The following is a 26477-nucleotide window of genomic DNA, read 5'->3' on the forward strand; positions in this document are numbered from 1 at the left end:
TAAGTATAACTTATTCTCTGACAATTCTCTGACAGAATAAGTAGTTATTCTGTGACAATTAAGGAGAAACAAAAACAAAACAAAACAAAACAAAACAGAAGACAAAACACCCACATTTGTCCCTGAAATTTAAAATATGAAGGGTGGTTCCATCGTTTTCTGATTGTAGGGTCAAAAAACGAACAAGCAACTAGACTAGCAATCGAATACCTTTAGATCCCAAACTTCATCCTATCACTGGTTTCTGGATGGATTATTTATTGCCCTTGAAATTCAGCGGAATGTGGCTGGGTGCGGTGGCTCACACCTGTAATTCCAGCACTTTGGGAGGCTGAGGTGGGTGGATCACCTGAGGTCAGCAGTTCCAGACCAGCCTGACCAACATGGAGAAATCCTGTCTCTACTAAAAGTACAAAATTAGCCGAGCGGGGTGGCGCATGCCTGTAATCCCAGATACTTGGGAGGCTGAGGCAGGAGAATCGCTTGAACCTGGGAGACGGAGGTTGCAATGAGCCAAGATTGCGCCATTGCACTCCAGCCTGGACAGCAAGAGCGACACTCTGTCTCAAAACAAAACAAAACAATAAAAGAAATTCAGCGGAATGAGGAATCTTAAAAACCTAAAAGCTAGAAGGGGTTTTATTGGATTATCTAATCTAATCTCTGGATTTTACAGCAAAAGACATTGACATTGGGCCTTAGGTCACAGAATGACTAGAGGTAGAATCAGTGGAATATTTCTTCTAACACAACGTTTGCAATCTTTTCATTACATCATCTAAGCAGAGCCTGTAGGGGTTAACTCTGAGAATTGGGGATGATGCTTGTGATAATGCAGCATAAAGTAATGTCTAAATGTAAGATATGATTCTAAGATGGGAACACGGAATGGGGATGGAAGACAGGAATCTTCACCATGTATGAATGTACAGGAAACAACCAATAAATGCCTTTATTCTTGTTCCGTAAAAACTTACATGTAAATAAAAGATCCCCAAAATCGATCTGAACTGTTATTGCCACAAACTTTTATCAGAAAAATGGAGATTAGGATGTTCCCACTGCCAGATGGTATAGGAATATGGTTGAATGTGGACTATGATCACAGACTGGTTTCAACGGTGGACTCTGTCACTCAATATAGTTGTGTGACAGTTAGGCAAGTTTGTACCACTTAGAAAACTTCTTCCCTGGGTCAAGCTACCCAATTTTACTTGCTTCTGTTGCCCAATATACAAAATAGGGTAGTAACACACACTCCATAGGGTTATTCTTAGGCTTAAAGTAACCAATATTTGTGAAATTATAAGAACAGTGTTTGGCACATAGTAAACATATTATATGTGTTACCTGTCGTTATTGTTACTTGCTTTTCTGTTGCAAGGACTAAAAGCTATTTTTCTGGAGTAGGGAAATTTCCATTTAAAATTCCACTGGCTAGGTTAGAGGTTTCAGTTGATTTAGCAACGAATTAGACATGGAAAGGAATTGTTTCTTTCACAGTGGCTTCATCTTTATCGGTATCCACTATAAAATTCATAAAGTGGGCATTATGTGCTTTCCACAGACCAGAAAACAGGCTAGAGAAGGTAACTGCTTGGCCACAAATGGAAGTTGAGCCAGTCGTGGCTAATGGTACAAACTACATTTGAGTCCACAAAGCAACAGATGAAAGTCTTCTCCAAGTGAAGACTTTCCAGACTTAGAAAGTCCTCACAATTCCATGGACCTGTAAGAAGATAGGGTGGGGGAGTTCATCCCTCTTTCAGCCTAGGACCAACTTGGCTCGGAGGCCTTTTCCCATGCCACCCAAGGCTCCCTGAGAAATCCGGCTCCACAAAGTGGGAGAACCCAGGGTCGGGCTTGCTGTGAGGAAGGTCGGCCCAGTCTTTCCCGAGCCTTCCTGAGGGAGACCTGGGGGGATCTCACTTCCCTGCAGAAGTCTGTGGAGTTTAATTTGTAAATTTATGCCGAAACTACACTTTTGTGTCAAAGAGCAAGGACGGCCAACAAGCGGCAACACGAATAAGAGCGCAGGGAAATGGGGCCTGCGAACGACCTCGGCCTCGGAAACTCCCGCAGTGCCGCCCCACGCGCGACGCCCACCCGAGGACCGTCACCCGCCTCCGCTCCTGGAGGAGGCGTGGTCGACGCGCACCGCCATCTTGGACGCCTTTCTAGGAGCTCTGTTTACCACTCTATGGTCGCCCGCTCCCGCCCCGCCCCTTCCCAGTCATTGTCTGGAGGAGCAGCCGCGGCCGCAGCTCCTTCTCTTTATAAGCCCGCAGTTCCCGGATGTGAATGGATTACAATGTATCTTTCAGGGAAACCTATTATTATCAATGTGACTCCACGGGGGAGTCCATGGTGATGATGATGAGGAGGAGGATGATGATGATGAGACACCTCTAAACTTGGAACAAGTTTAATACTTGAGAGAAGAAGAAAAAAAATCACCAACAAGATTTGTTTGAGGAAAAATTATAACTATCCTGTGTTGATTTTTGTTTTTTATAAACAATAAGAAAAAGTTGTTGGATTTTTTTTTTAATGATTTCTTTTTTGGGGGAGGGAATTTTGTTGCAGTTTTATGGTGGAAAATGCAAAAACCAGAGCCAGGTGCATAATCTTGTAATCTGTGGATATCCCTGGAGCAGGACTGAGTACCAGTTAAAATACTTTTTGGGGATACACATGTGAGATACTAAGTACTTGCAGAAGATTTTTGTCTATCTTTTTAAAGTCTCTTTCCTTGGAATATTGTGAGAATATTTGTGGCCATTTAAGGTAACGTTTCAATTTGCCGTCAGAGTAAACTGTTTGTAATTGAATTTAATTTTTAAAATGTCGATCCCGATGTTTTATTAAAACAAAAGGGAAAACCTATTAAATAATTGCCAATGGGAAAAAGTGTGTGCATGCATTTTGTGTATGTACTCGCACATCTAGCAATACCAGGGTTTGTAGAATGTGTTATTTTTTTCCCAAACACACGTTAAAATAGCGTATGTTGCATATACCGGATAAAGCACGCTTGTTATTACAAAACTATAGAATTATGAAGCTTAAATTTTATCCTAAAAAGTGATGTGAAAAAGTATGTTTTAAGAGCATGCAGGGCCTATAATGGTAAATGTTGAATTAAAAACTTACAGTGTTGGCGAACAGGGACTTAGCGTGCCTAGGAACTCAAGTGCAAAAACAAAACAACATCCACCCCCAAAAATTGTCCTTTTTTTTTTTTTTTTTTTTCCCGAAGTTTGCAGTTATACTATTCTGTGACTTAAAAGGGAGGGGAAAGAAAGTGTGCAATTCAGATTTCGCCCCCAACGCAAAACTACCGAAACGAAAATCTCCCCAGGAAAATGTGGCTTGATTTATAGACGAAAAAGAAAAATATTGTTCCTCTTGGCAAAGTCTTTTTGCATCACGTGTATTTGCAGCCTAGTATAAACTTGCTTTGCCGTGTGTGGATGTGTGAGTGAGAGGGAATGAGAGTAAGAGAAAGAAAGAAGTGAAGGGATGTAAACTCGAATAAATTTCAAAGTGCCTCCGAGGGATGCAACGGGCAAAAACTGAACTGTTCAGGCTTCAGATTGTAACTGACGATCTGAGGAAAAATGAGGTGCTCGATGAATTTTCGTTTGTATTTTTTGGCGAGGCGGGGGAGGTGTTGAGATTTTTTTTTTTTTCCCCTTGGGGTGGGTGCGAGGGGGATGCATCCTAGCCTGCCCGACCCGGAGCAAGTCGCGTCTCCCCGCCGGAGCCCCCCCACCCATTTCTTTGCTGAACTTGCAATTCCGTGCGCCTCGGCGTGTTTCCCCCTCCCCCCTTCCCTCCGTCCCCTCCCCTCCCCGGAGAAGAGAGTTGGTGTTAAGAGTCAGGGATCTTGGCTGTGTGTCTGCGGATCTGTAGTGGCGGCGGCGGCAGCGGCGGCGGCGGGGAGGCAGCAGGCGCGGGAGCGGGCGCAGGAGCAGGCGGCGGCGGTGGCGGCGGCGGTTAGACATGAACGCCGCCTCGGCGCCGGCGGTGCACGGAGAGCCCCTTCTCGCGCGCGGGCGGTAGGTACCGGCGCCGGCGGGGCTCGGCGGGGCGGAGGCGCCCGGCGGCGCGGGGCTCGGGCTTGGCGGCCCCGCACGCGGCTCTGCGCCTCCCGCGCCGCGGGCTCCCGGCGCCCGGCGCTCCCAGAAGAGACACCCCTTCCCCTCCCGCCGCTTCCCTCCCCCTCGCCGCCAGCCCCCCCGCCCCTCCCCGCGATGCCCCCTCGGAGGGACCGAGGACTTTGCCAGGGGCCTGACTTTAATTTTTATAACCCCTTTCTTTCACAAATTAGGGTGCTGGACAATTACAGGACCCGACCCTCCACTCCACTCCCCCCACCCTGTCACCCCACCCCTCCCCCTTTGGACGTGTTTTCACTCCAGAGACGCTCATCTTTAATTTCTTGATAGCTACTTTGAAAAGCGGAGGGGAGTGGTGTGTGCGAGTGTGTGTGCGTGTGCGTGTGTGAGTGTGAGTGTGCGAGGGGGGTGGGGTGCAGGGTGGGGGGAAAGTTGAGACCGGATCGTTCTCAGTAGTTTCTCTTTTCTCTGTGATCCATTCATTTCTCGCTCTACCTCCTGTTGCATAAAATGATGCGCTGAAGAGCGGCTTTTTTTTTTTTTTTTCTTTCCCGGATTTGGTTTTACAGTGGATGTTACCAGTTTGATCGTCTCTTTGGAAAGACAATATCGCTTTTTTTTTTTTTTTTTTTTTTTTTTTTTTTTTTTTTTTTTGCTATTGCTGCCTATTCCATCTTAAAAAAACAAAACCAAACCCAACCCAACAACAAGTCTCCCATCCCTTCCTCCTTTCCACCTTAATCCCACCCGCCCCCACGTCCCTACCCCCAACCCCCCAGTCTCCAAAAATCCGATTGTGTTTTCTCCAAGGATTGGGACTGGATTTTCTGATTGCGGTTATTTCCATGTTTCTAGGTTTGTGTGATTTTGCTAAAATGCATCACCAACAGCGAATGGCTGCCTTAGGGACGGACAAAGAGCTGAGTGATTTACTGGATTTCAGTGCGGTAAGAAAGAACGGTGGAAACTAACAACAGCTGTGAAAAAAACAAAACAAAAACCCAAACACTTCAGCTAGAAACCAGTAGGAATCCAAAGGACAGTAATAATTTTTAATTGGCTGAACCCTTGGTAAATATGAAGGTCTTTTTGACAAGTTTTTAACTATAATTTTGGGGTGTGATGGAAGATTCAGGCTTTTTGTTTTTTTGAGTTTTATTACTGGCCTTCAATTCCCGACCCACTGATTACCCCAAATAATGGAATCTCACCCCAGTGGAAAGCAAAAATAGACACCCCCAAAACTGTAAACCACCCCTAAAACTTGGCCATGTCTGAACATTGAGACTACTTATACTTTGCACACTATTCTTCCTTTTATTTATTGTTTTTGGAAACGGCAAATAGAAAATAGGAGACCCAGTTGTCTCTTTAAAGTTTTAAGCTGATGATGCTTTGGATTAGTAGAACCTGTTAGTTACATCTTACCTCCTAGTTACATCTTTTCCTAGAATTCTTAAAACTAGTGTGGATATGCTGAGCATACATTCTTTAGAACCTTTTGGACTGTTTTGGTAAATTTCGTAGTCGTGGCATCAGCACAAAGCGGAACTTAACACACTTGTGGAGTTTTACGGCTGTACTTGGTCCTTCTCCATCCCTCTGCTTCCCTTTCCTAAACCAAGTCCCAGACATGTCAGGAGAATGAATTCATTTTTAATGCCAGATGAGTTTGGTGTAAGATGCATTTGTAAAGCAAAATAAAAAGAATCCACAAAACACACAAATAAAATCCAAACCGCCTTCCAAGTGGGGCTCTTTCCTGCTGCTGCTGCTGCTGCTGCTGCTGCTGCTGCTCCTCCTCCTCCTCCTCCTCCTTCTTCTCCTCCTCCTCCTCCTCTTCTAGACCTTCTTTTGGAGAAATGGCTTTCGGAAGTTTTGCCAGGAAACGTAGCCCTAGGCAGGCAGCTTTGCAGCCCCCTTTCTGCTTGTTGCACTTTCTCCATTCGTTCCTTTGCTTTTTGCAGGCTCTGACTCAGGGAAGGTGTGCATTATCCACTAGATACGTCGAAGAAGAGGGAAACCAATTAGGGTCGAAATAAATGCTGGAGAGAGAGGGAGTGAAAGAGAGAGTGAGAGTGAGAGAGAGAGAGAGAGTCTTGCTTCCAATTGCTCTCCTGTTAGAGACGAAATGAGAATTTAGTGCAGGTGGCACTTTTATTTTTATTTGGGTTCACGTATGACAGGCAAATCCTATACGAGATGGAAATGGACATTGCCACGTTTATGGCCAAGGTTTCCAATATAAAACAAACAACTTTTTTCTTCTCCTTGGTGAAACTAGTGTTTTTCTAGAGAGGCTGCTGGCCTCCAACCTGAATCTTGATAGCATTATGGGGACTCTGTTTGTTCCAAATGTAGTAGTTCTGCTTGGCCATCTAATGAACCTGAGGAAAAAGAAAGAACAGAGTGATAATGGGGGCTGGGGGTGGGATTTGGAATGTTGTTTCTCTTTTAGTTTTAAGTTGGATGGTGATGTATTTTACTAAATAAACCCTTAGCATAAACTCTAAGCTGTTTGGTAACAGTATGAAAGATCTTTGAGGAGCTCTGAAGGCACAAATGTCTTATTTTCAACTGTAATATTTCTTTGTTTCTTTTAGATGTTTTCACCTCCTGTAAGCAGTGGGAAAAATGGACCAACTTCTTTGGCAAGTGGACATTTTACTGGCTCAAGTATGTAAATTCTTTTCTTAGTGTGAAGTTAAATGTTTTTGGCTGTTTATTTACTCAATTATATGTTTTTGGCTCTGTTGAAGTGTTCTGAAAAAGTCATTGAATTTTAGCCTATAATCATGTGGTTGTTGCATTACCCATCAGTGATATATCTTACACAAAATGTTATCTTGTGCAATTAAAATTAGGTCTTTTTTTTTAAGTCAAGGAAACTCTCTCAAAATTCCATCACTTAATTTAAAAGCAATTTTCTAATACAGTTGTAATCAAACACTTAAAGATAAGACCAGTGTTAACATGGGGAATAAATTAATGTTTCCTATTTGAAAATAAGGGGAAAAATCTCTAACATTCATAAAATGGGAAAATCCCTTGTAAATAATATCATTTATTAGGTACTGTATACAATTAACCCTTTTAAAGAAATGAACACTTAATTCTGCAAATGAATGCTATGTAGTAAACCATAGCTGTAAATAGCCTCTTGCTAATCTTAGAGGCTAAATATGAATTCATTTATATTTAAGATTCCCTTATTGATGCTTTAGCTGTTTCTTTTCCCTAATGATTTACTTGTGCAATGAATTTTTACTGTGTTTAAAGTTGCAAATCTGGAAGGACTTTTACGTTTTATAAATGAAAGATCTTTGGGTGATGCTTAAAAAAGATGATAGCACTATTCACAAAGGAATCTGTGTGCACAGTGATTATCTGGCATCTAAGGAGGGGTTTATTACAGGGCTATTTGAATATCTCTTATTAAAAGTGCAGAGTGAAAATATACATTTAAAATTTATTTTAAATGTATTTTTTTAATCCAATGAATTTCAAATAAGAAAAAGTTACACATCGTTGCCTGCTGTCCTTTAAGTCCGAGGCTTAAATCCATTTATGCTTGTTAAACAGCTGTAGTATTTTAGGAGTTCTGGCAATGGTATGTAACAGTACATTAGGCCGAGTACTGTTCTTAAGTCAGACTGGTAAATGTTGACGTCTTTTAGCTGTGAGATGCCAGTGGAATTGTCTGTCAACTATGAATATAATTTAACATCTCTAAATATTCGTTTGGTGCTGTAGCAACGAAAGAAGTTTGGTCACTTATGTGATTTGTGTAATTGTTATATTTTTATAAAACTAATGGCTTTTAAAAGTTGTTCATTTCCAAATAAGTTCCTTCTCCTTCTGTTGCCCACCTAAGTTTAGGGAATTTGTGTCTCTGTAACTTGTTTTAAAAAATGTGAGATGCCTGTTGTATTTTTATTTTAGTTTTTTGATGCACATTGATTAAAAGGACTATTGACAGACAATATGTTTGTGTTTTACTATCCTGGACCTTGTTATGTTTTCCACTTAGGGACTTGGGACAGTTTTTATATTAGTGTTATATCTTTAAATTTCTGTGTGGTATCCTCTATGCAACTTTTAAGATGGAAAATATGAATATGCATGTTTGACGTAAAGGTAAGGACAAGTATCTTTTGTGGGCAAATTAATTTTTCATGTTAGACAAGATCAAAACTGTAACTATCTTTGAGAGTATTTTTTTATGTCTTAACTTAAAAATGTGTATTCAGTTTAAATCTAAAAGTAGCTTATGTCAGGCACAGAGATAGACTACTTTTAAAGTCAGTGCTAAAAAACTAGTTTGCAGTGTTGTGAAAACATGCATTTATAATAAGTATGTTACTTTAGATATCATTTAATAAAGTAAGGTGTTTAGAAATATGAGATTGTGTTACATTTAAAAAGACAACTGTATGTCTGATCCATTTTCTATGTTCACATTTAAGTAAAGTTCTTGTTGTGACGTTTATATGTTTATAGAGAGTACAGGCTCCATAAGTTGAATATGTATTAATGCATTTTGGTAAGTGATCATGTATCAACACTTATACAGTTCTTAAGACAGTCTCACTCAAACACACACACACACACACACACACACACACACACACACACACACACAGGTTCATGCCTGCAAACCTGGAGAGAGACTTCACTCTTAGTAAGTTATGTTACACTACTTCTAGTGCATACACAGTGATTATTTTGAAGGTGTGGAACTTGAAGTTACATTGTACCAGAAGTGGTGTTTTCAGTACCAAATGTTTACTTGTAAGGGTAAAAAATGTAGTGGTCTTTTATTCTGGCTGTCTGATTGAGAATGCAAGGTATTAATTTCATGTAGTATGATGGTGATTATAATATATAGGGTACAGATTGGAGTGTTCCGTTTTCTTCTATCAAGCTATATTTGAACACAGGGCTATTAGAAAACAGGTTGTATTTCCACTTAAAAGAGTTAAATCTTTTTTAAAAGCGTAACACATTTTAAAAATCATGAAAACTGCATTTTGCCCTTTAATTGGTAGGATCAACTAGGAAACTTTGGAGAGAGAAATAATTTTCTGAATTTACTTCAAGTTAATATCCATTGTCTTGAGTGGACTCAGATGTCCCTTTCATGGGTTGCTTTGAAACTTGGATTTAGGAAGAAAAAGATCTCAAGTATAAGTAAACTGTTCCTATTTGAAAAATCAGCTATAGTTTTTCAAAGTGAGGCATGGCAATGATTCATGCTTAGAGTTCCCAATAGCTTTTGATTCCATTAATACAGGATGCTCCATAGTGATTTGCAATGTGAGAATAAAAATAAAGTGTGGCCATATTCCCTTTAATCTTTCATTTCACAAACATGGTTTTTCCTACCACCTTAAGAAATGGTGAGGCTGCTAGGGAGAATGGAATGTAACCTGAGCTACAGCCTGACATTCCCAGGGAGCATTTTTCACATGAAAGGCTTTTGTCAACCCAGGAAAGGACTAGCAGTTTTTGTTTGATGTTTGCAGGTGTTCAGCAGAAAGCACTAAAACAATTCAGCCATGATGGTTCAGAGCTTCGATGACCTTAACAGGGAAAATTGGTGGGCTCTGGAATTATTTTTAAGAAATAGTTGTAACCTATATGGTAACTTAAACAAAGGGATTTAATATCCGTTATATCATTGATCTTAAAACAAACTAAAAGCATCCACATGCCTGGATGATTGGAAAGTTATTCTCATTGAAAAGTAGGATGCCTAAGTTACCAAAAAAAGAAAATCATGTAAACAGTCTATAAGTTATTGATGAGTATGGGCTTAATTTTCTGATATAGCAGAAGGGCAGTTTATTTGGTTACCTTTGACTCCTGTGAGGAAAAGATAAACATACTAGCTTTGGCATCTTTTGAAAAAGTCATTTTAAAGTTGGGCCACTAAAATGATGTATTCTAAAGAACTTGTTAGATCAGGCCTGGTCACATCTGTTACATGTATTTACTGCAGGTCTATGACAGATACTACATCTTTCTCCCTTAGTTTAAAAGTTGAGCTTTTTTCCCCTGTAATTGTTTAGTTTTACTGAAGTGTTCAGGTATTGTGAAAAGATTGTCACATGAACGAGTGTTTGAACCAGAGCAGCATTATAAAACACACCACATCTCTGTAGTGGGTCATTTTTGGAAGAGGAAAGTATTGCCTGAAATTTATGTAAGTTAGCTAACCTATATCCACATGACACAAAAATGATATGCCAATTTAGTGAATTAATTGAGGCGGAAAAAAATCAATCCGGTGGGTAGTTTTGTATGATACAGAAAATTCATATGGTCACATCCTGAATTATTTTGAGTTCATAAGTGATGGCATGAAAAAAAAATTGGTTTCCCCTTAAAGGTATTTGTTGAGAGCTGCTTAATATTGTGTGTGTGTATATAAGTGAGTGAAAACACCCTTAAGATCATAAATGGTATAATTCATAAGGGAGCTGTGGCTTTTTGTAAAGGGCAGAGTAATTTAACAGGTTAAAAGAAGTACAGTGGCATTAAACCCATTATGTTAGCATCATAGAATTTTGGGCATAGAAACCTGTTAGAAATGTTGCCCAGTGCCTTCATTATTACAGGCAAAGAAAACTTGAGACCCAAGATAAGGAGTTCCAAACTGTGCTTTTTTATTTGTTATTTTAAAAAACAAGTTTGTATTTGCTAATTCTCTATGGCCCTGCAAATCCTTTATTGGAAATGATCGTGGTCTCACTGCTGTCTTTCTGTCATTTGTACTACATAATGGGGCATGAGGATTAGTGTGCTGATATTTGTGCGTATAAATGCTTCTGTATGTGCCTGTGCTTTCTGAAAACTTTTTTAGGTTTGGAGCTGAATTTTGGATTATTGATCGTTCTCTTTTGCCTGGTCTTCCCTGTGACTGTTTTGCATGATGCTGCGTAAAATAATAGTGTGGGTGAGCATGTCATAGTGCTTCTCAGTGTGTTGGAGAGGTGTGCTGTGTACCTTATACCTGTTGTATTTTTTAAATCCTCACAAGAACCTAGTGAGATCCAAGGATTACTACTATTCTGTATTCATAGCTGAGGAAACTGAGAGAGATGTTAAACAACTTGATCTTAAGGTAGCCAATAATGAAATTAGGTTTTAACCTCAGGTTTGTCTAGCTCAAAGTCCTGAGTTCTACACACACACACACACACACACACACACACACACACACACACGTCAGACAGCTCATTTTTTCAAGATTATATAGACAAACAATGTGATATTGAGGTTTGGCATGAAATATTATCCATGATCTGTAGGGTAGATAGCATTTTAAAAAACATACCTAATGTAATGATGTAAACCATACCCATTATTTTTCTTGCCTTTGTATCCAAATAAGCTACCCTTCTAATTTATGACAGATTTCAATGTGACTAAATATGTCTTTCTCCTATCTTTATTAGTTTTACCAAGAAAATACAGTAGATATTTAAAAAGTTGTGCTTTCATTCTATTGTAAGTTGATAGTCTACGTGGATGCCAGTGAAAACATGTTTTTATGTAGCTAATCAATTCAGAATTTGAGGTAACCAAGCCTGATGTATTAATATGTAAAAAATAAGGATCTCTTGTCTTTAAATATAAAAAAGTTTTGCAGTTTGTTGTTAGATCTTTGAAACCTAATATTCAAGAACAATAACCTAAATTCTGTCTGCATCACTAAAATAAGCAGTTTTGAAGATTTGATATGTCTGTTACCAGACATGTGCTTAAAATGTTACATTTTCTAAATTCAGAAGGCAGAAGCAGTACTCTATTTGACACTGACTTAAGTAAATAAAATGCATTAAACAAGCGTGGGGATCCAAGAACCGTTGAAACTGAAATGCTTAACATTTTTGACAGCATCAGCAAATTATCCTTACCCTACTATTGTAATGAGGAAATCACTTAAATAACAGATGAACAGCCAAGTCACATAAACATATATAATAGAACTATGTAATGAAAGTTTATGCTGTTAATTGCTCGAATCTGTCTTAAATGCTTAGAATCATGGAGCAGTAAAGACTGTCATATAAACAGTTTTGTTTTGAGCTTAAAATTATTCCTTTTTGCTTTCATCTGCTATGATAAACAAAGTAATTTTGTAAGCTTTAAAGATCAAACATTTACTCCTAATGGTAAACTACATTTTATATTGGAAGTTTGCAACCTCGTCCAAGTCATAGAGTTGAGTCCTGGTGGCCCCAGGCCTGTGATTTTCAACGTTTAGTATTATGATGCTATTTAGATCTGTTCCCATAAGCCAAGATAACAGATCTTAAGTTGCCTAATAAGGAACATGGTGTGTTTTGAAATGTTCTTCAGTTTACAAGTCTGAAACCAAAATGTTCTTGGCCAAATCTTTAGAATCTATACGTATGTTGAATAAGTCAGATTTTATACAGACATAGCATGAAAATGAAGCTAAGTAGGAACAGAAAAATCTGCCCTTTCTTTATTATTATTATTATTATTTTTTGTATTTTATGAGCTATTTTTTATGGCCAGGTGTTCTTCCAAGTTAATTAGATAGTGCTAAGTATTAGAAAATGTAAAATAGGTTATAGGCTTTTTAAAAGGTTATTTTTGTTACTGGTTTGTTATTACTCTGGATAAAATTTTCACAACTGACCACCAGGTTTATTAGCTTATATGTGAGCTATCCATTTTGTACATTCGTGAGCCAGTTGACTAGGAATAAGGTATGTGCCTGGGTTTTATGTGGATACTTTTGACCCCTATCTCTCCTAATACTTAGGAGAGAGATGTAAAAGAAATAATAATATAATCTTTGGAGAAGATTAACACTTTTTTGTAAGTTATATATAGTTAAATATATATATTTATATTAGACTTCCAGGAATAGTGAAAATGTTGAAAAGGTTGTCATGTTTACTTTCATTTCAAAGATAAATAAGGGCACAGTTAATCAGCATATCAAATACCGAGGTGTGTTTAAAATCAGTTTATGTGGATGAATTTCAGGGCTGTAAGAAAGTATTTTATTTAAAGGTGCAGCCACACGATTGATTGTTCAAATGGATGCTTTTGTACTTTTGTGTGACAATTAACGTTTAATGAATGACTTTCTAGACTGGCATTGGTGGTAATTACTATATGTAGTTTATTAACTGCAATCCATTGTTGGATGTGCCTTTATTGATTTGTTTTGCAAACACCCCTTCACACGTGCGGCAGTATTTGTGCAGCCGTATTTGTACGTTACTTTTTGAAGAACCTGTTCACTTGCTGATGCTGACATTGCCTCTAAAAATGTTAGTTTATAAATTCTCCTGTGCTAGAATGCCTCTTTGATCCGAGTAATTTTAGCTGAAATACAAAATCCATCAACTTTTCTGCTATAAAAAGTTCGCATTCAAATCCTCAGGGAATCCCAAAGTAATGACACAGTTTTGTTTTTCAAGTAAATACTTTATGGAAATTTACATTTACAAGATACTTTAGAGATGCTCTGTTATTTTTTAGGTAAGTAGCAAAGGCTCGGGAGGGTTAAAAGTCTTTTGCCCAAATCATGCAGTTGGTTATTGGCTGTAATAGGACACAAATACACATGTCCTGACCCTCTGGTCAGAGACCTCATGCTGCTTTTAATTAAGGCTTGGACTCAATTCGATGGTACCAACTGTATATTTCTTAAGAAGGGGAAAACGTGTATAATCTACCATTTCTGAAAAAAATTATTAAAAACTGAGATTGTGAAAGATGGAAGTTGTCATCCAGCCCACTTGTCATCACGTGTTCTAATTTGGCCAAGGCAGTTGACAAATAACTGTTAAAATGTATTGTGTTATTAAAAATAACAAAGTAAGACCCATGATTAAATATCAGGGCTGTAATTGAATCTTGGGGGTTCTGGTGCTGTTCATAAACCATTTGGCTTTTTTCTGTAACAGATGACGTCAAAATCCAGCTTGATTGAATTATGACCCTGGGTTACAGCAGCACCTGCTGGTGCCTCTTTACTTCATGGCCTGTCAGCATTTCCATTACAAACTTTTTTTCTCTGACATTTTAAACTTCAAATAGTTAAACTGGACTGCTGGTTGGCATATAAACTTTCTGCTTCTTGGGAAAAGACCACTTGCTCAATAAAAACAGAGAAGGTGGTGACAAAGCCCCATTACAGGATACCGCTTAGAATGTTCTGCTGTGCTTTAATCTTCCATTCATTTAAACATTCTTTTGGGGGGTACTTAGCTGAATTTCAAGGCATCCAAATGGAAGGTTTTTAATCTCAAATTTCCCACGTGAAGACTTAAGTACGGGGTCTTTACAGAACTGGTAAAGTGCAAAAAGACCTAGCATCTATGCAGCTTATTGAAACTCTGGACAATCAGGTTTTCGTACAGGGTGTAAAATGCTAAAGAGCAAGCCATAAAAAACATGCAAATTGGCATACCTTGTCAGTAATTGCTTTTATATTCACTTAAGATGAGTAAAAATTGATAATGAATGGTTAGAAAAGCATCTTTATTTATGTTATTATCTAGAGACTGGTAGCATAGCTTCAGTTTGTCCCTCGGGTTTTAATATGCTGGGAATGGAGATGGGATGTTGTTTGTGTCTAGCTAGCCAGCTTTTTATCTATCTAGTCTAATTCTGATTGATGGATCATCTAATGCATACATCTAATATATTTTTTAGTACCTGCTATGCTCATATCTCCACATTAGCAATTAGAGGGCATAGAGGGCTTTATGGAAGAGACATCTTCTCTCAGAGGGCATATACTCTTAACACAGGAGTGTCCAATCTTTTGGCTTCCCTGGGCTACATTGGAAGAAGAAGAATTGTCTTGGGACACACAAAAAATACACTAATGATAGTTGATGAGCTGAAAAAAAATTTGCAAAACACCCTCATGTTTTAAGAAAGTTTACGAATTTGTGTTAGGCTGTGGGTTGGACAAACTTCTTCTAACAGGAGAAAATAGAAAAGTAAGAATGTAATTAACATCTAGCATTGAGAAGACACAATAATGTGGGAGTTTAGAGAAATGAAAACTTACTTCTTTCATGGTGAAATTAATAACGAAGGGTTCAAGGAAAACTCAATTCTAATCCTTGAAGGAATGGTAGAATTTTGACAAGTAGGTAGTGAGACTGAGCATGCATATCAGGATCACTGCAAACCAAGCACAGATGAAAGAAACTGGAAAGAGTAGATTAAAGAGATCTCCCAGAGAGAAGTTTCTTGGCTCTGCAGTGGAGTCAGCTCTGGTCTAGACACATGGGATGATTTCCTGGCAAAAACTCCTGTCTTGGTTGCTGTTTATTTTCTTTACTGAGTTTGCATTTCATTGGGGGGTGTTACAGATTATAATCCAGTTCCATCCAAAAGTATATGTTTTTAATGGTAGTATCGGGGTGGAAATCGAAGTTTTTGTGTCCCCAGTTCCCAAAATTCTTCCTACTATGTCACTCAGCAATGGAAACTTTCTTGAGCCAAATGAGGCTGCTTTGGAGAAAATTGTTCATGTAGCCCAATTCTGGAAATCTAGATTCTTTTGCAATGTTTGCTGGTAAGTAGCTGTTTCATATTGAGGAAGTGGTAGGATCTTAAAGGCTGCATCTTAAAACTAAACAAAATCGAAACTCACCAGTACAATTCAAGAGGGGTTTTCACATTTTTAAAAAAAGGAATACTGCTGTATTTAAAACATTTTGCGATTGCAAAAATTCATCATTATAATTTTTATTATCATCACTGGCATCACCATGACCAGTGTCACATTGTTTGGTCAAAAGCTGGAAGGGAAATGTGATAGTTATTGTTGCCATATTATATATTGAGAAATGTGTTTAAAACTTTTCTGGAGATATTGTGATCTTAGCAAAAACTAATGTAATATTTGTAAAAACATTGTGGAGTGGCCAGGTATACCTTTGAATGAAACTGACCAGAAGTACATCACAAATGGAAAAATACATGTGTGTGTGTATATGTATACCATCCCTTCCCCCAAATATTGTTGAGATTGAAGTATCTTTCTCTCTGTGACCTGCAAGTATTTTAATGTAGCATGTGTGTCTAATTTCCATAGTGAAGCCAAAAATTCAAATGGTAGTTGATAATTGACTTAGGAAGAATTTATTAATGAATAACTGTGTTTGGTATAGAGTAAAAAAAATTTTTTTTATGACAAAGAAGATATTCTAGACTCTTGTAAAAGATTACAGTTAAGAACCTATGAATTCCTCAACCTTTGTCTTCACTTTTCAAAAAGTAAGGGATTTATATTGGAAATATTTTGCAACCCTGCAACCTGAAACTCAAAGCTTTGGTAAGCAGGTGGTAATAATATTTCCAGGTTGACTATACAATTTCATACATAACCCAGTTTGTCAGTTTGAAAAGAGATAAAACGACGTCAGTTTTAATGCTTGTTTGAATAATTTTTCTTTGTTCTGTGCCCTCTTGGACATCGTTGTCCACTAACTGATGCCCCAAACCATTGAATGCTTTTCTGTTCCCTTATGGCCACTGTGATTCTTCAATCTAGTTACTTCTAACTGCAAGATTAATTTTCTTCTGACATCTAATTTTCCTGTGATTTTATTAACATCATATTATTCTTTTTCCGGCTCATTTGGAATGATTTCTCTTTTATATGGGGTGTACATTTGTAGTGTCCCACTTGTAAGGGAATTCTACACTTTAATCCTTAGTAATTTTGCTAGAGTTGAATAAGATGAGAGATAGTTCATAACTATTTGAGGCTTGATTGTTTAAAGGAAGTGGAAAGCTTCAGAAAAGTGAAAGCGTATGAATGCATGCCATGTTATTATTTTTTCAGTGTGAGTGTATTTCACTGGAGTAATGATAGAATTTTTAGGAATTATTACCTTTAATTTACTTACTTGCACATTCATTCGTTCATTCATTCATTCATTCATTCAATCAGTAAAAGTTTTTTTTTTGAGAGCCAAGATACAAGTTACAGTGCTAGAAATTATGGTGCTACAAAGAACAACAAATTTCAGCTTCGGCATTGGGACATGATGTTGCAGTTGTTAAATAAAAGTTCTACAATAATTCAAATAAGGTACTTTTAAAATAAATGGTGTTAGCCAGGCGGGGTGGCTCATGCCTGTAATCGCAGCACTTTGGGAGGCCGAGGCAGGCGGATCATTTGAAGTCAGGAGTTTGAGACCAGCCTGGCCAACATGATTTCATTATTTAATAGAAAACCCATCTCTACTAAAAATACAAAAATTAGCTGGGCGTGGTGGCAGACACCTGTAATCTCAGCTAGTCGGGAGGCTGAGGCAGGAGAATGGCTTGAACCCAGGAGGCGAAGTTTGTGGTGAGCCGAAATTGCGCCACTGCACTCCAGTATGGGCAACAGAGCAAGACTCTGTCTCTAAAATAAAATAAAGTAAAATAAAATAAAATAACTTGAAATATGCAAGTAGAGTTTTTCCAAAGACACTTTTCAAATATAACCAAGTGCGGACTTCACATTTCTAACTGAAACAGAAATCCTAAAATCTGTATATATATATGTCCATGTTCTATGTGAATATAAAGGAAGGAGAATGGATTCGAATGCTTGTAGAAATTGGCCCTTGAAGTGTAGTTTTAGGAATGTATTCCGAAATTTCGTATCAGAGGTTGTCTGGGAGGCAATGAGAATTATGTTCCATTCATCCTTTTGAGCAGAAATTAAAATTTTGGATGTGTAGATGGTACTCATTTACTTCTAGGACACTAGATATACATGCTTATCTTTTTTACTCCACACTTGAATTATGTTAATATTTGTTTTAAATTGACAACAGTAAAATATTCTCTTTAAGTACATGATTATTTAGCATCTACACGTATCAGGTAATACTCTGACTGCTCTAAATAGAATGATGAGCAAGACAGGTATGTCTCTGGTGTGGCCTACGTGGAGGACACAGATATTAATGGATAATCAGCCAAAGAAGGTCAAATACTACATTTGAAGGTGTGTGGCCTGAGAAGAGTTTGCAATAGGAATATCTGACCAAGCAGAGCAGTCACGAAAGGCTCAGAGATCAGCCCAGGTGAACCGTGGTCTTTTTAGATGAGGGGGAGTTAAGTGGGTGGAGTTTCCTTGGCTGACAGGTAGGGCATGATTCCAGCCGCTGCGGCTGGTGGGGGTTGGTAGGTGTCAGATCCTGCAAGACTGAGAGCCACAGGGAGCCTTGACAGTGTGCTGCTAATCAGATTTGTGTCTGGGACATGGACCCGAAGGGGAGTCAGTGTGGGTGGTCTATACCGGTTGTGAGGTTTTTGCAGAAGTTTAGGTGAGAGACAGGGTTGTTGGTTCTACAGTGTGGGTGGTGAAGTTGGAGAATTAACTCTGTAGACTTTATTTGAAATCTGTACCTTTAGGTCATTGGGGGGGCATTCATAGTGGCTACTTGGTTTTGTGTTTTTTTTTGCTTTGTTTTGTTTTGTTATATTTTTGGTGAAACTTCCTATAACTTTCTAATACTTGAAAATCTACCATACGTTATACATTCCGACAGTAATTGTGAGACCTAATTCAGCTTCTGTGTGATAGCCACTACCTTTTTAGCAACCAAGCACTAACTAGAGAAGTGCTCTTTTATTTTCTGAGAAAAGTGTTAGATTGATTTTGCAATTCTGCAAGGGTACAGGGGTGGAAGTGGGTCTTATTGAATGGACTTCAGTACTATTTAGGCTATTTTTTTGTTTTTTGTTTTTTGTTTTTTGAGACAGAGTTTCACCCTCGTTGCCCAGGCTGGAGTGCAATGGCGCGATCTCAGCTGACCGTAAACTCTGCCTCCTGAGTTCAGGCGATTCTTCTGCCTCAGGCTCCCGAGTAGCTGGAATTACAGGCATGTGCCACCACACCTGGCTAATTTTGTAGTTTTAGTAGAGACGGGGGTTTCTCCTTGTTGGTCAGGCTGGTCTCGAACTCCCAACCTCAGGTGATCCACCCAACTCAGCCTCCCAAAATGCTGGGATTACAGGCGTGAGCCACGATGCCTGGACCTATTTAGTTTTTTTATAGCTTATGTTCTTATGAGCAGTAAACATTATGATGGTTTTGTTAGACCTGTTGAATTGAATTCACTTCTCCTGCCTGTGGTCAGGTGTCAGCACAGCCACAGAAGTTAGTGAATGTCTTTGTTGATGGACATTACGAGGGTGGTTTAATTTATGTGATACTCTGTCTGGGATTGCAGCATTATTGTTAGATTGCATTTTGTCACAGGGAGGAAATTACCTGGTAACTCTTGATTAGGAATAAAATGAAGCTTCCCCTTTTTACAAATCCTGGCTAATATTCCGTTTGGCTCTCTTCTGTTGACCACGTCTCTCTCTTCCCTTCCTCCTCACTCCATTTTCTCAACTATTTTATTGTTTACTACTGGAAGTCACCTCCCAAATCAGGATACTTGTTAGTCCATTTTAGGAAAAATATCACCATTCTTTCACTGTTATTTTCTGTTGAAGTTGAAAAACAAAATGCTACTTTTTTTTTTCTTTCCATTTTTGGTTACACCAGCTAGTTAGAGCCTTGGGGTAATACTGTGGGCATGGGTTGGATCCTGATATCTGTGTCAGTTAGTGAGAGTTGGTTCCATGACCGTAGAGCTCTTCATGTCCTTCATGCAAGGGTGCTGAAACAAGAGGGGCATAGAACTGTCTACACCAAGCAAAAAACTCCTGAAAGCACATGCCCACTGCAGGTGAATTGGTAGCATAGCGTGGAGAGAAGTGGGCAGTGCTTGGTCCTGTTTCTGCCTCCTAGAGCGTTCCTCTCAGCATCCAGGCATGCTTTAGCAACTCTTAGTTAAAACAAAATGAACTATAATTAATTACCTTTCTTTTGGGAGGGACACAGAGAGTTTCAACAGTATCTACAATGCCTTTTTTTTTTTTTTGAAAAGTATGATAGAACATTAAGGTCGACAGAGCTGAGGATGGGTTGGAGGCTGAATTATGCGTGTTTTATTTATGCTTGAATTATTTCATAATTAAAAACAAAACATACAATAACAACAACAACAAAAAACTACCCTCTGCCTCTCATTCACATTCCCCTCTGGCCATAGCCTCTTTCTTAATTTCCTTCCTAGCAAGACTTTTGTTAAGTTTTTTCTACACAGGCTGCTACTGCGTGCTTTAAAATTTAACCCCAAGCAAATATTAGAAAACATATTTTATCTTACAATATTTGATGCCTACAGAATAATCTGCGTAGCAAATATAAGTTGTGAAGCTTAATAATGGAGTGAACGCCTATGAACCCACTACCCAACATAAGTACTGGAACAATGTCAGATCCATTGGCTGGCCTATGGGTTTGTTCCCTGTCCACCTTCCCCTATCTTTCCTCCCAGAGAGAAACATTCTCATGCCCTTTTTTAAGTAGTATTGTGACTGGCATATGTATCCCTAAACAATACTGTATGTGGTTTGGTTTTGCTTGTTTTGGAGGATTACAAAACTGATAGATTGTTTTGTGCTACTTGCTTTTTCACTTGGTATGTTATTGTCCATGTTGTTGCATGTGGTGTACGTTCATTTTCTCTGCAGGTTATAGTTTATTTATGTATGTTCCAGCTGATGAACCTTTGTGTTGATTCCTCTTTTTTGGAACTACAAACTTTCTTGTGTGTTTCTCTTGATGCACATGTGTAAGACTTTCTCTGTACGGTAGATACCTATCTGAGTAGATATCTATGAGTAGAATTGTTGGTTTGCAGAGTTATATGAAAGTCCAGCATGACAGGATAGTGTCCAGTTGTTTTTTAAAGATTCTTACTGATCTGCACTCCCACCTGTAGCATAAAGGATTACTATTGGTGCAGTCTACTATGTATAAAATAGAAAATGTATCCCATTATAGTCTTTTTTTTTGAGGTTGAGTCTCACATGTCACTCTGTTGCTCAGGCTGGAGGGCAGTGATGCAACCTCAACTCACTGTAGTCTCGACTTCCTGGGCTCAAGTGATCCTCTTGCCTCAGCCTCCTGGGGAGCTGGGACCACAGGCACATGCGCCTCACCCAGATAATTTTCGTGTTTTTTGTAGAGAAGGTGTTTCACCATGTTGCCCAGGCTGGTCTTGAACTTCTGAGCTCAAGCAATTCGCCTTCCTTGGCTTCTCAAAGTGCTGAGATTTTAGGTGTGAGCCACCACATAGGACTGCATTGTGGTCTTCATTTGCGTTTCCTTGACAATTCGGTTAAACTGCTTTGTATATATTTATTTCAGATCATTCATGTCCAGTCTGTGGAATGTACACCTGCCCCCATTTTCTATTGGGTTGTTTTTTCTTATTGATTTCTAGGTGTGCTTCATGTATTTTTGGATGATAATTATTAGTTATATAAGCTGCAGATATCTTCCCTTATTTTGTGACTTTTACGCTCTCTATGGTACCTTTTGATAAAGTCCTTAAATTTAAGATAGTCATGTAATTATTTTGAAGGGTTGGAAAAGCCTTCTCTACCCAAAGGTTGTACATATATTCTTTTATATGTTTCCTCTGAAAAGGATTTGATGATTTTGCCTATCACATTTAAGTTTTCCATACAGTTGGGATTGATTTTGTGTGGAATGGGAAGTATGCCTCCAATTTCACTTTTCCATAAATGTCTAGATACCCAATTGTTCTAGAATCATGTACTGAAAAGTCCGTCCTTTCCCCAGTCATTCACAATACTATTTCTGTGATTATTTCAGTTCCTGTATTTGTGAGGTCTTTCCTTTTGGGCCTTTTATTCTACTTGGTTAGTTTGGCTACTTTGCTTCAGTACCCACATTATAATACATGTTATAACTATATTTTGTTATTTGTTAGGTAAAGGCCTTCCTCCCCCGTTTTCCTGTCCCATATGTACACATTTGACTTTGGGCTATTGTGAAGCCTGATTTCTTCTACATGAATTTAAAATTCAGCTTGTCAAGGTCTTTGAGAACCCTTTGAGGCATTTTTATTGAAGTTGCATGGAAACCAAAGATCAATTTTGGGAGAATTATTATGCATTTAATGATTATCTCTACTCATTTATATCTCCACTTTTTTTAGGTCTCTGATATCTCAAAACAATTCTTTATAATTTTTTAGCTGTAATTTCATAATTATAGTTTTATAATTTTCTCCATGAAATTTTACACTTTCTGATGATTTATTCTTCAGTACCTTATTTTTCTGCTTCTGTTATTACCAGTATTTTCTTTTAAATTATTCAAATTATTTGTTGCTTGTGTATAGAAAGTCTTTTTAAAAAAATTTTTATTTATTTTTTATTTTTAGAGATGGAATCTCACTCTATTGCCTGGGCTGGATGGAGTACAGTGGCACAATCTTGGCCCACTGCAACCTCTGCCTCCCGGGTTCAAGTGAATCTCCTGCCTCAGCCTCCCAACTAGCTGGGACTACAGGCACCTGCCACCACACCTGGCATTCAATTGATTTTTGTATATTTTCATATTCAGCCATGTTGCTGAGCTCTGTTACTAATTCTGAAAATGTCTTTGTGTTTTCCTTAGAGTTTTTTCTGTAGATTTGTCACATTTCACATCACGTGTGACTCAAGACAATTTTATTGTTTTTTCCTTTCAAACCCCAATACTTGGCCTTTTTTTTTTTTTTTTTTTTTTTTTGTCTTTGCTGTGCTATATATGACCTTAAGTACACTGTTAAATAGGAATGGCAGTACTGATTATCTTGTCTTATTCCTGATTTTCACCATGAATAGTGATGTTGATATTGATAGATACTTGATTAAAAAAGTTTAATTCTATTCATATTTCATGAAGAGTTTTTATCATGAACAGGTATTGAATTTTATCAAATGCTTTTTCTACATACAATTAAATGATGACTTCTTTATTTCCTTTAATCTGTTAATATTGTGAGTAACATTTGTATATTTTCCTGTGGTAAGCCACCTTTGCATTTTTGGGATAAAATTAATAATGTAGCTTCATTACTCTTTCAAAAGTATTATTCTGGACTCAATTTCAAATATTTTCTTCAGTATTTTTACATCTATGTTTAAAAGTATGATTGGCATATAATATTTTTTTCTCCTATTTTCCAAGTCTAGTTTTGTCTACAAAGTTAGAATAAGGACGTGTTCTCACTCTGTATTCTCTGGAATAGTCTAAATAAGGGTGAAACAATCTGTTCTTTGAAATTAGGTCAAACTTATCTTTATAATTGGTCCTAGTATAAGAAGATTTTAAGCCACTGATATAATTTTTAAATATAATAATATTGAGAGTGAGAGCTTTAGTTTTTCTGCAGATGCTTTAACAATTATATATATAAACTTGTGTGTGTGTGTGTATAGGTGTATGTGTGTGTGTGTATACATATATATGTAATATATGTCAGTTTTCTGTTTCATTTAAATTTTAAAATTTATTACCATAAAGTTATATATGGTATTCTCTTAGCTTTTTAATCTCTGCTGACTCCATAATTTTCATTTTTCATTCGTAATTTTATTTATGTATTCCTTTTTTCATGATCAAGCTAATTTGACGTTTTTCTTACTACTCTTTTCAAACCAACTTTTGGCCTTATGGATTATTTTTCTTGTGTGTTTGTTTTCTACTCCATTAATTTTTAATCTTTGTTATTTCCTGCTTTCTATGTACTTAGGCTTATTCTGTTTTTTTTTTTTTCCTAAATTGAGTTGACTGCTTATTGCACTAATTTATCATTATTTCTTTTTATAATATAAGAATTTAAGGTAATAGAATGCCCTCTGATGACTGTGGTGTCTGTATTACATAGATTTTAATTTATTACATTTTCATCATCTTATAAATATTTTAATACTTCCAGTATGATTTCTGCTTTGATACTTGCAATATTTTTGGTGCCTTCAAAATTTTACAAATGAATGTATTATCTTTTTATTATTGACTTCTATTACAATTTAATTGTTGTCAGAGAACTATTCTGTATGGCAACAGTTGCTTGATATTTGTCAAGACTTGCTTTGTTGCCAATTTTGTTAATCAGTTTTAAAAGTTCCATTGTGTGCTTCAGAAGAATGTGTATTCTATGAGTTGAGGGATCTATATGTGTCCAGAAATTAAAGCTTGTTGAAATTAAACCTTTTTTCTTGTTCTTTTTTTTTTTTTGAGATGGAGTCTCACTCTGTCTCCCAGGCTGGAGTGCAGTGGCACGATCTCGGCTCACTGCAACCTCAGCCTCCTGCGTTCATGCAATTCTCCTTCCTCAGCCTCCCAAGTAGCTGGGATTATAGGCATGTGCCAACACACCCAGCTAATTTTTGTATTTTTCGTAGAGACGGGGTTTCATCACGTTGGCCAGGCTGGTCTTAAACTCCTGACCTCAAGGGAACCACCAACCTCTGTTGATTGTGTCTTAAAGTCATCTATACATTTGCTAATATTCAAAATCTGCCTGACATATTTGTTGAGAAAAGTAGATTGAAATAATTTGCTATGATGATGAATTTATAAACATTCCCTTGTATTTCTGTTTTCACTTTATACATATTGAAATTATATTATTATATGCATTCATTTTAAGAATTACTATATTTTCCTCATTAATTAAACCCTTTATTCAGTTTGTATGTGGCTATTCTCTTTCTGCTCTTTTATCTTAAACTCTGATATTGGTATACTTATTGCACTTCTCTTTTGGCTAGTATTTGTCTATATATCTGTTTTTTAATTTTTTGTTTTCAGTTATTCCATGTTGCTATGTTTTAAGTATGCAGAGTGGCATTTTATTTCTCTTAATATTCTGATGGTTTTATTCTACTGTTTTCTGAATTTCCTTGTGACTCATAAGAAGTTTGGTATCTCTTTCTTTTTTCTGTTTTTTTTTTTTTTTTTTTTTTTTTTTTTTTGAGACGGAGTCTTGCTCAGTCGCCCAGGCTGGAGTGTGGTGGCGCTATCTCAGCTCACTGCAAGCTCCGCCTCCCGGGTTCACGCCATTCTCCTGCCTCAGCCTCCCAAGTAGCTGGGACCACAGGCGCCCTCTACTACGCCCGGCTGATTTTTTTGTATTTTTAGTAGAGATGGGGTTTCACCGTGTTAACCAGGATGGTCTCGATCTTCTGACCTCGTGATCCGCCCGTCTCGGCCTCCCAAAGTGCTGGGATTGAAGTTTGGTATCTTTCAAATTGCCATTCTTTTCTAGCAGATCTACCCTTTTCCCTGACTTTTTTTGGTATTTAGCAGTTTTACTGTAATGTATCTATTTGTGAATTTTAAAATTCTGTTTGGTCTACATTGTTCTTTATGCATCTGTGGCTTTATGTCTTCCTCCAATTCAGAAAAATTGTCAGCTTTTATTTCTTTAAATATTCTGACTCCTTTATTCATTCTGTTCTCTTCTTTGGGGATTCTGATTACATATGTGCTTGACCTTCTTTTCTGTCCTTCGTTCTCTTAATTTTTCTCTCATATTTTCAGTCCCCTTGTATCTGCTGCATTCTGGGTAATTTCTTTAGACCCATCTTCCAGTTTAAAGATTCTCCCTTCAGCTTTCTCTAACGTGTTATCTAGTGCGATGATTTTTTTTTTATTTCATTGCTTACTTTTTCATTTCTGAAAGTTCCATTTGGTTCTTTCTAAATTGTGCCTACTAATTTTTAAATACTTTTTTATTTCTTGTTCATTTTTGTGATTCTGTCTTTAAGTTCTTTTTGTATTTATAACAGTTTTTGTATTATATATTTATGTGTGCAAATTTATAGTGTACAAGTACAAAACATGACATGCATGGATTGTGTAGTGGTCAAGTCAGGGCTATGTTGTACCCATTAAGTAATTTCTTAGCCACCTGCCTCCTGCCCCTCTACCTTTCTGGGTCTCCATTGTCTGTCAGCCCATTGACAGACTACATCCATGTCTGTACATATTTTAGTACCCACTTATGAGTGAGAACATGTAATATTTGCCTTTCTATGTCTGGTTTGTTTCACTTAAGATAGTGACCTCCAGTTTCATCCATGTTACTACAAAAGACATTATTGTTTTTTTGGCTGCATAATAGTCCATTGTGTATATATACCACATTTTCTTTAATAATTGTAAACTAGACTATACAATTTTATAGATATTTTCTAACAAATCCAATGCCTAAATTCCATGGGCTTGAGGTAGTCTTGTTATTTCTATTAAACCTCACTTAAGCTACTTTGTTTTGCTTTTGTGGAATGCTTATGAATTCACATCTGGTGGGTATTGAATCTGTAAAAATCTGAGAGTCTAAAGTGAAAATAATTTCTCCAGAGAGGAATTGCTTTTGCCTCACTGTCTCTTTCCTACTCTGGGAGTCCCTTGTT

The 26477-nt window shown here is 37.6% G+C and overlaps 1 protein-coding gene across 13 annotated transcripts in view; it reads left to right on the plus strand.

Moving 5' to 3' along the window:
- Nucleotides 1-2286: 2286 nt before the first annotated feature.
- TCF4 (transcription factor 4) overlaps nucleotides 2287-26477 on the plus strand; it is a 366252-nt gene continuing 342061 nt past the window's right edge. For 2 of the 13 annotated variants that reach the window (XM_008014004.3, XM_073006280.1), the window contains exons 1-3: nucleotides 2287-2787; nucleotides 4977-5068; nucleotides 6725-6797. In XM_008014004.3, coding sequence (XP_008012195.3) covers nucleotides 4997-5068; nucleotides 6725-6797 — 145 coding nt within the window. In that variant the 5' untranslated portion in view covers nucleotides 2287-2787; nucleotides 4977-4996. Of the gene's footprint in view, nucleotides 2788-3840; nucleotides 4062-4976; nucleotides 5069-5967; nucleotides 6106-6249; nucleotides 6270-6724; nucleotides 6798-26477 lie in introns of those variants that run through there. The other 11 variants (XM_008014000.3, XM_008013999.3, XM_037987918.2 and 8 more) reach the window with 9 other exon arrangements.

This window comes from Chlorocebus sabaeus, chromosome 18 (assembly GCF_047675955.1).
Source record: "Chlorocebus sabaeus isolate Y175 chromosome 18, mChlSab1.0.hap1, whole genome shotgun sequence".
NCBI classification, from domain to species: Eukaryota; Metazoa; Chordata; class Mammalia; order Primates; family Cercopithecidae; genus Chlorocebus; species Chlorocebus sabaeus.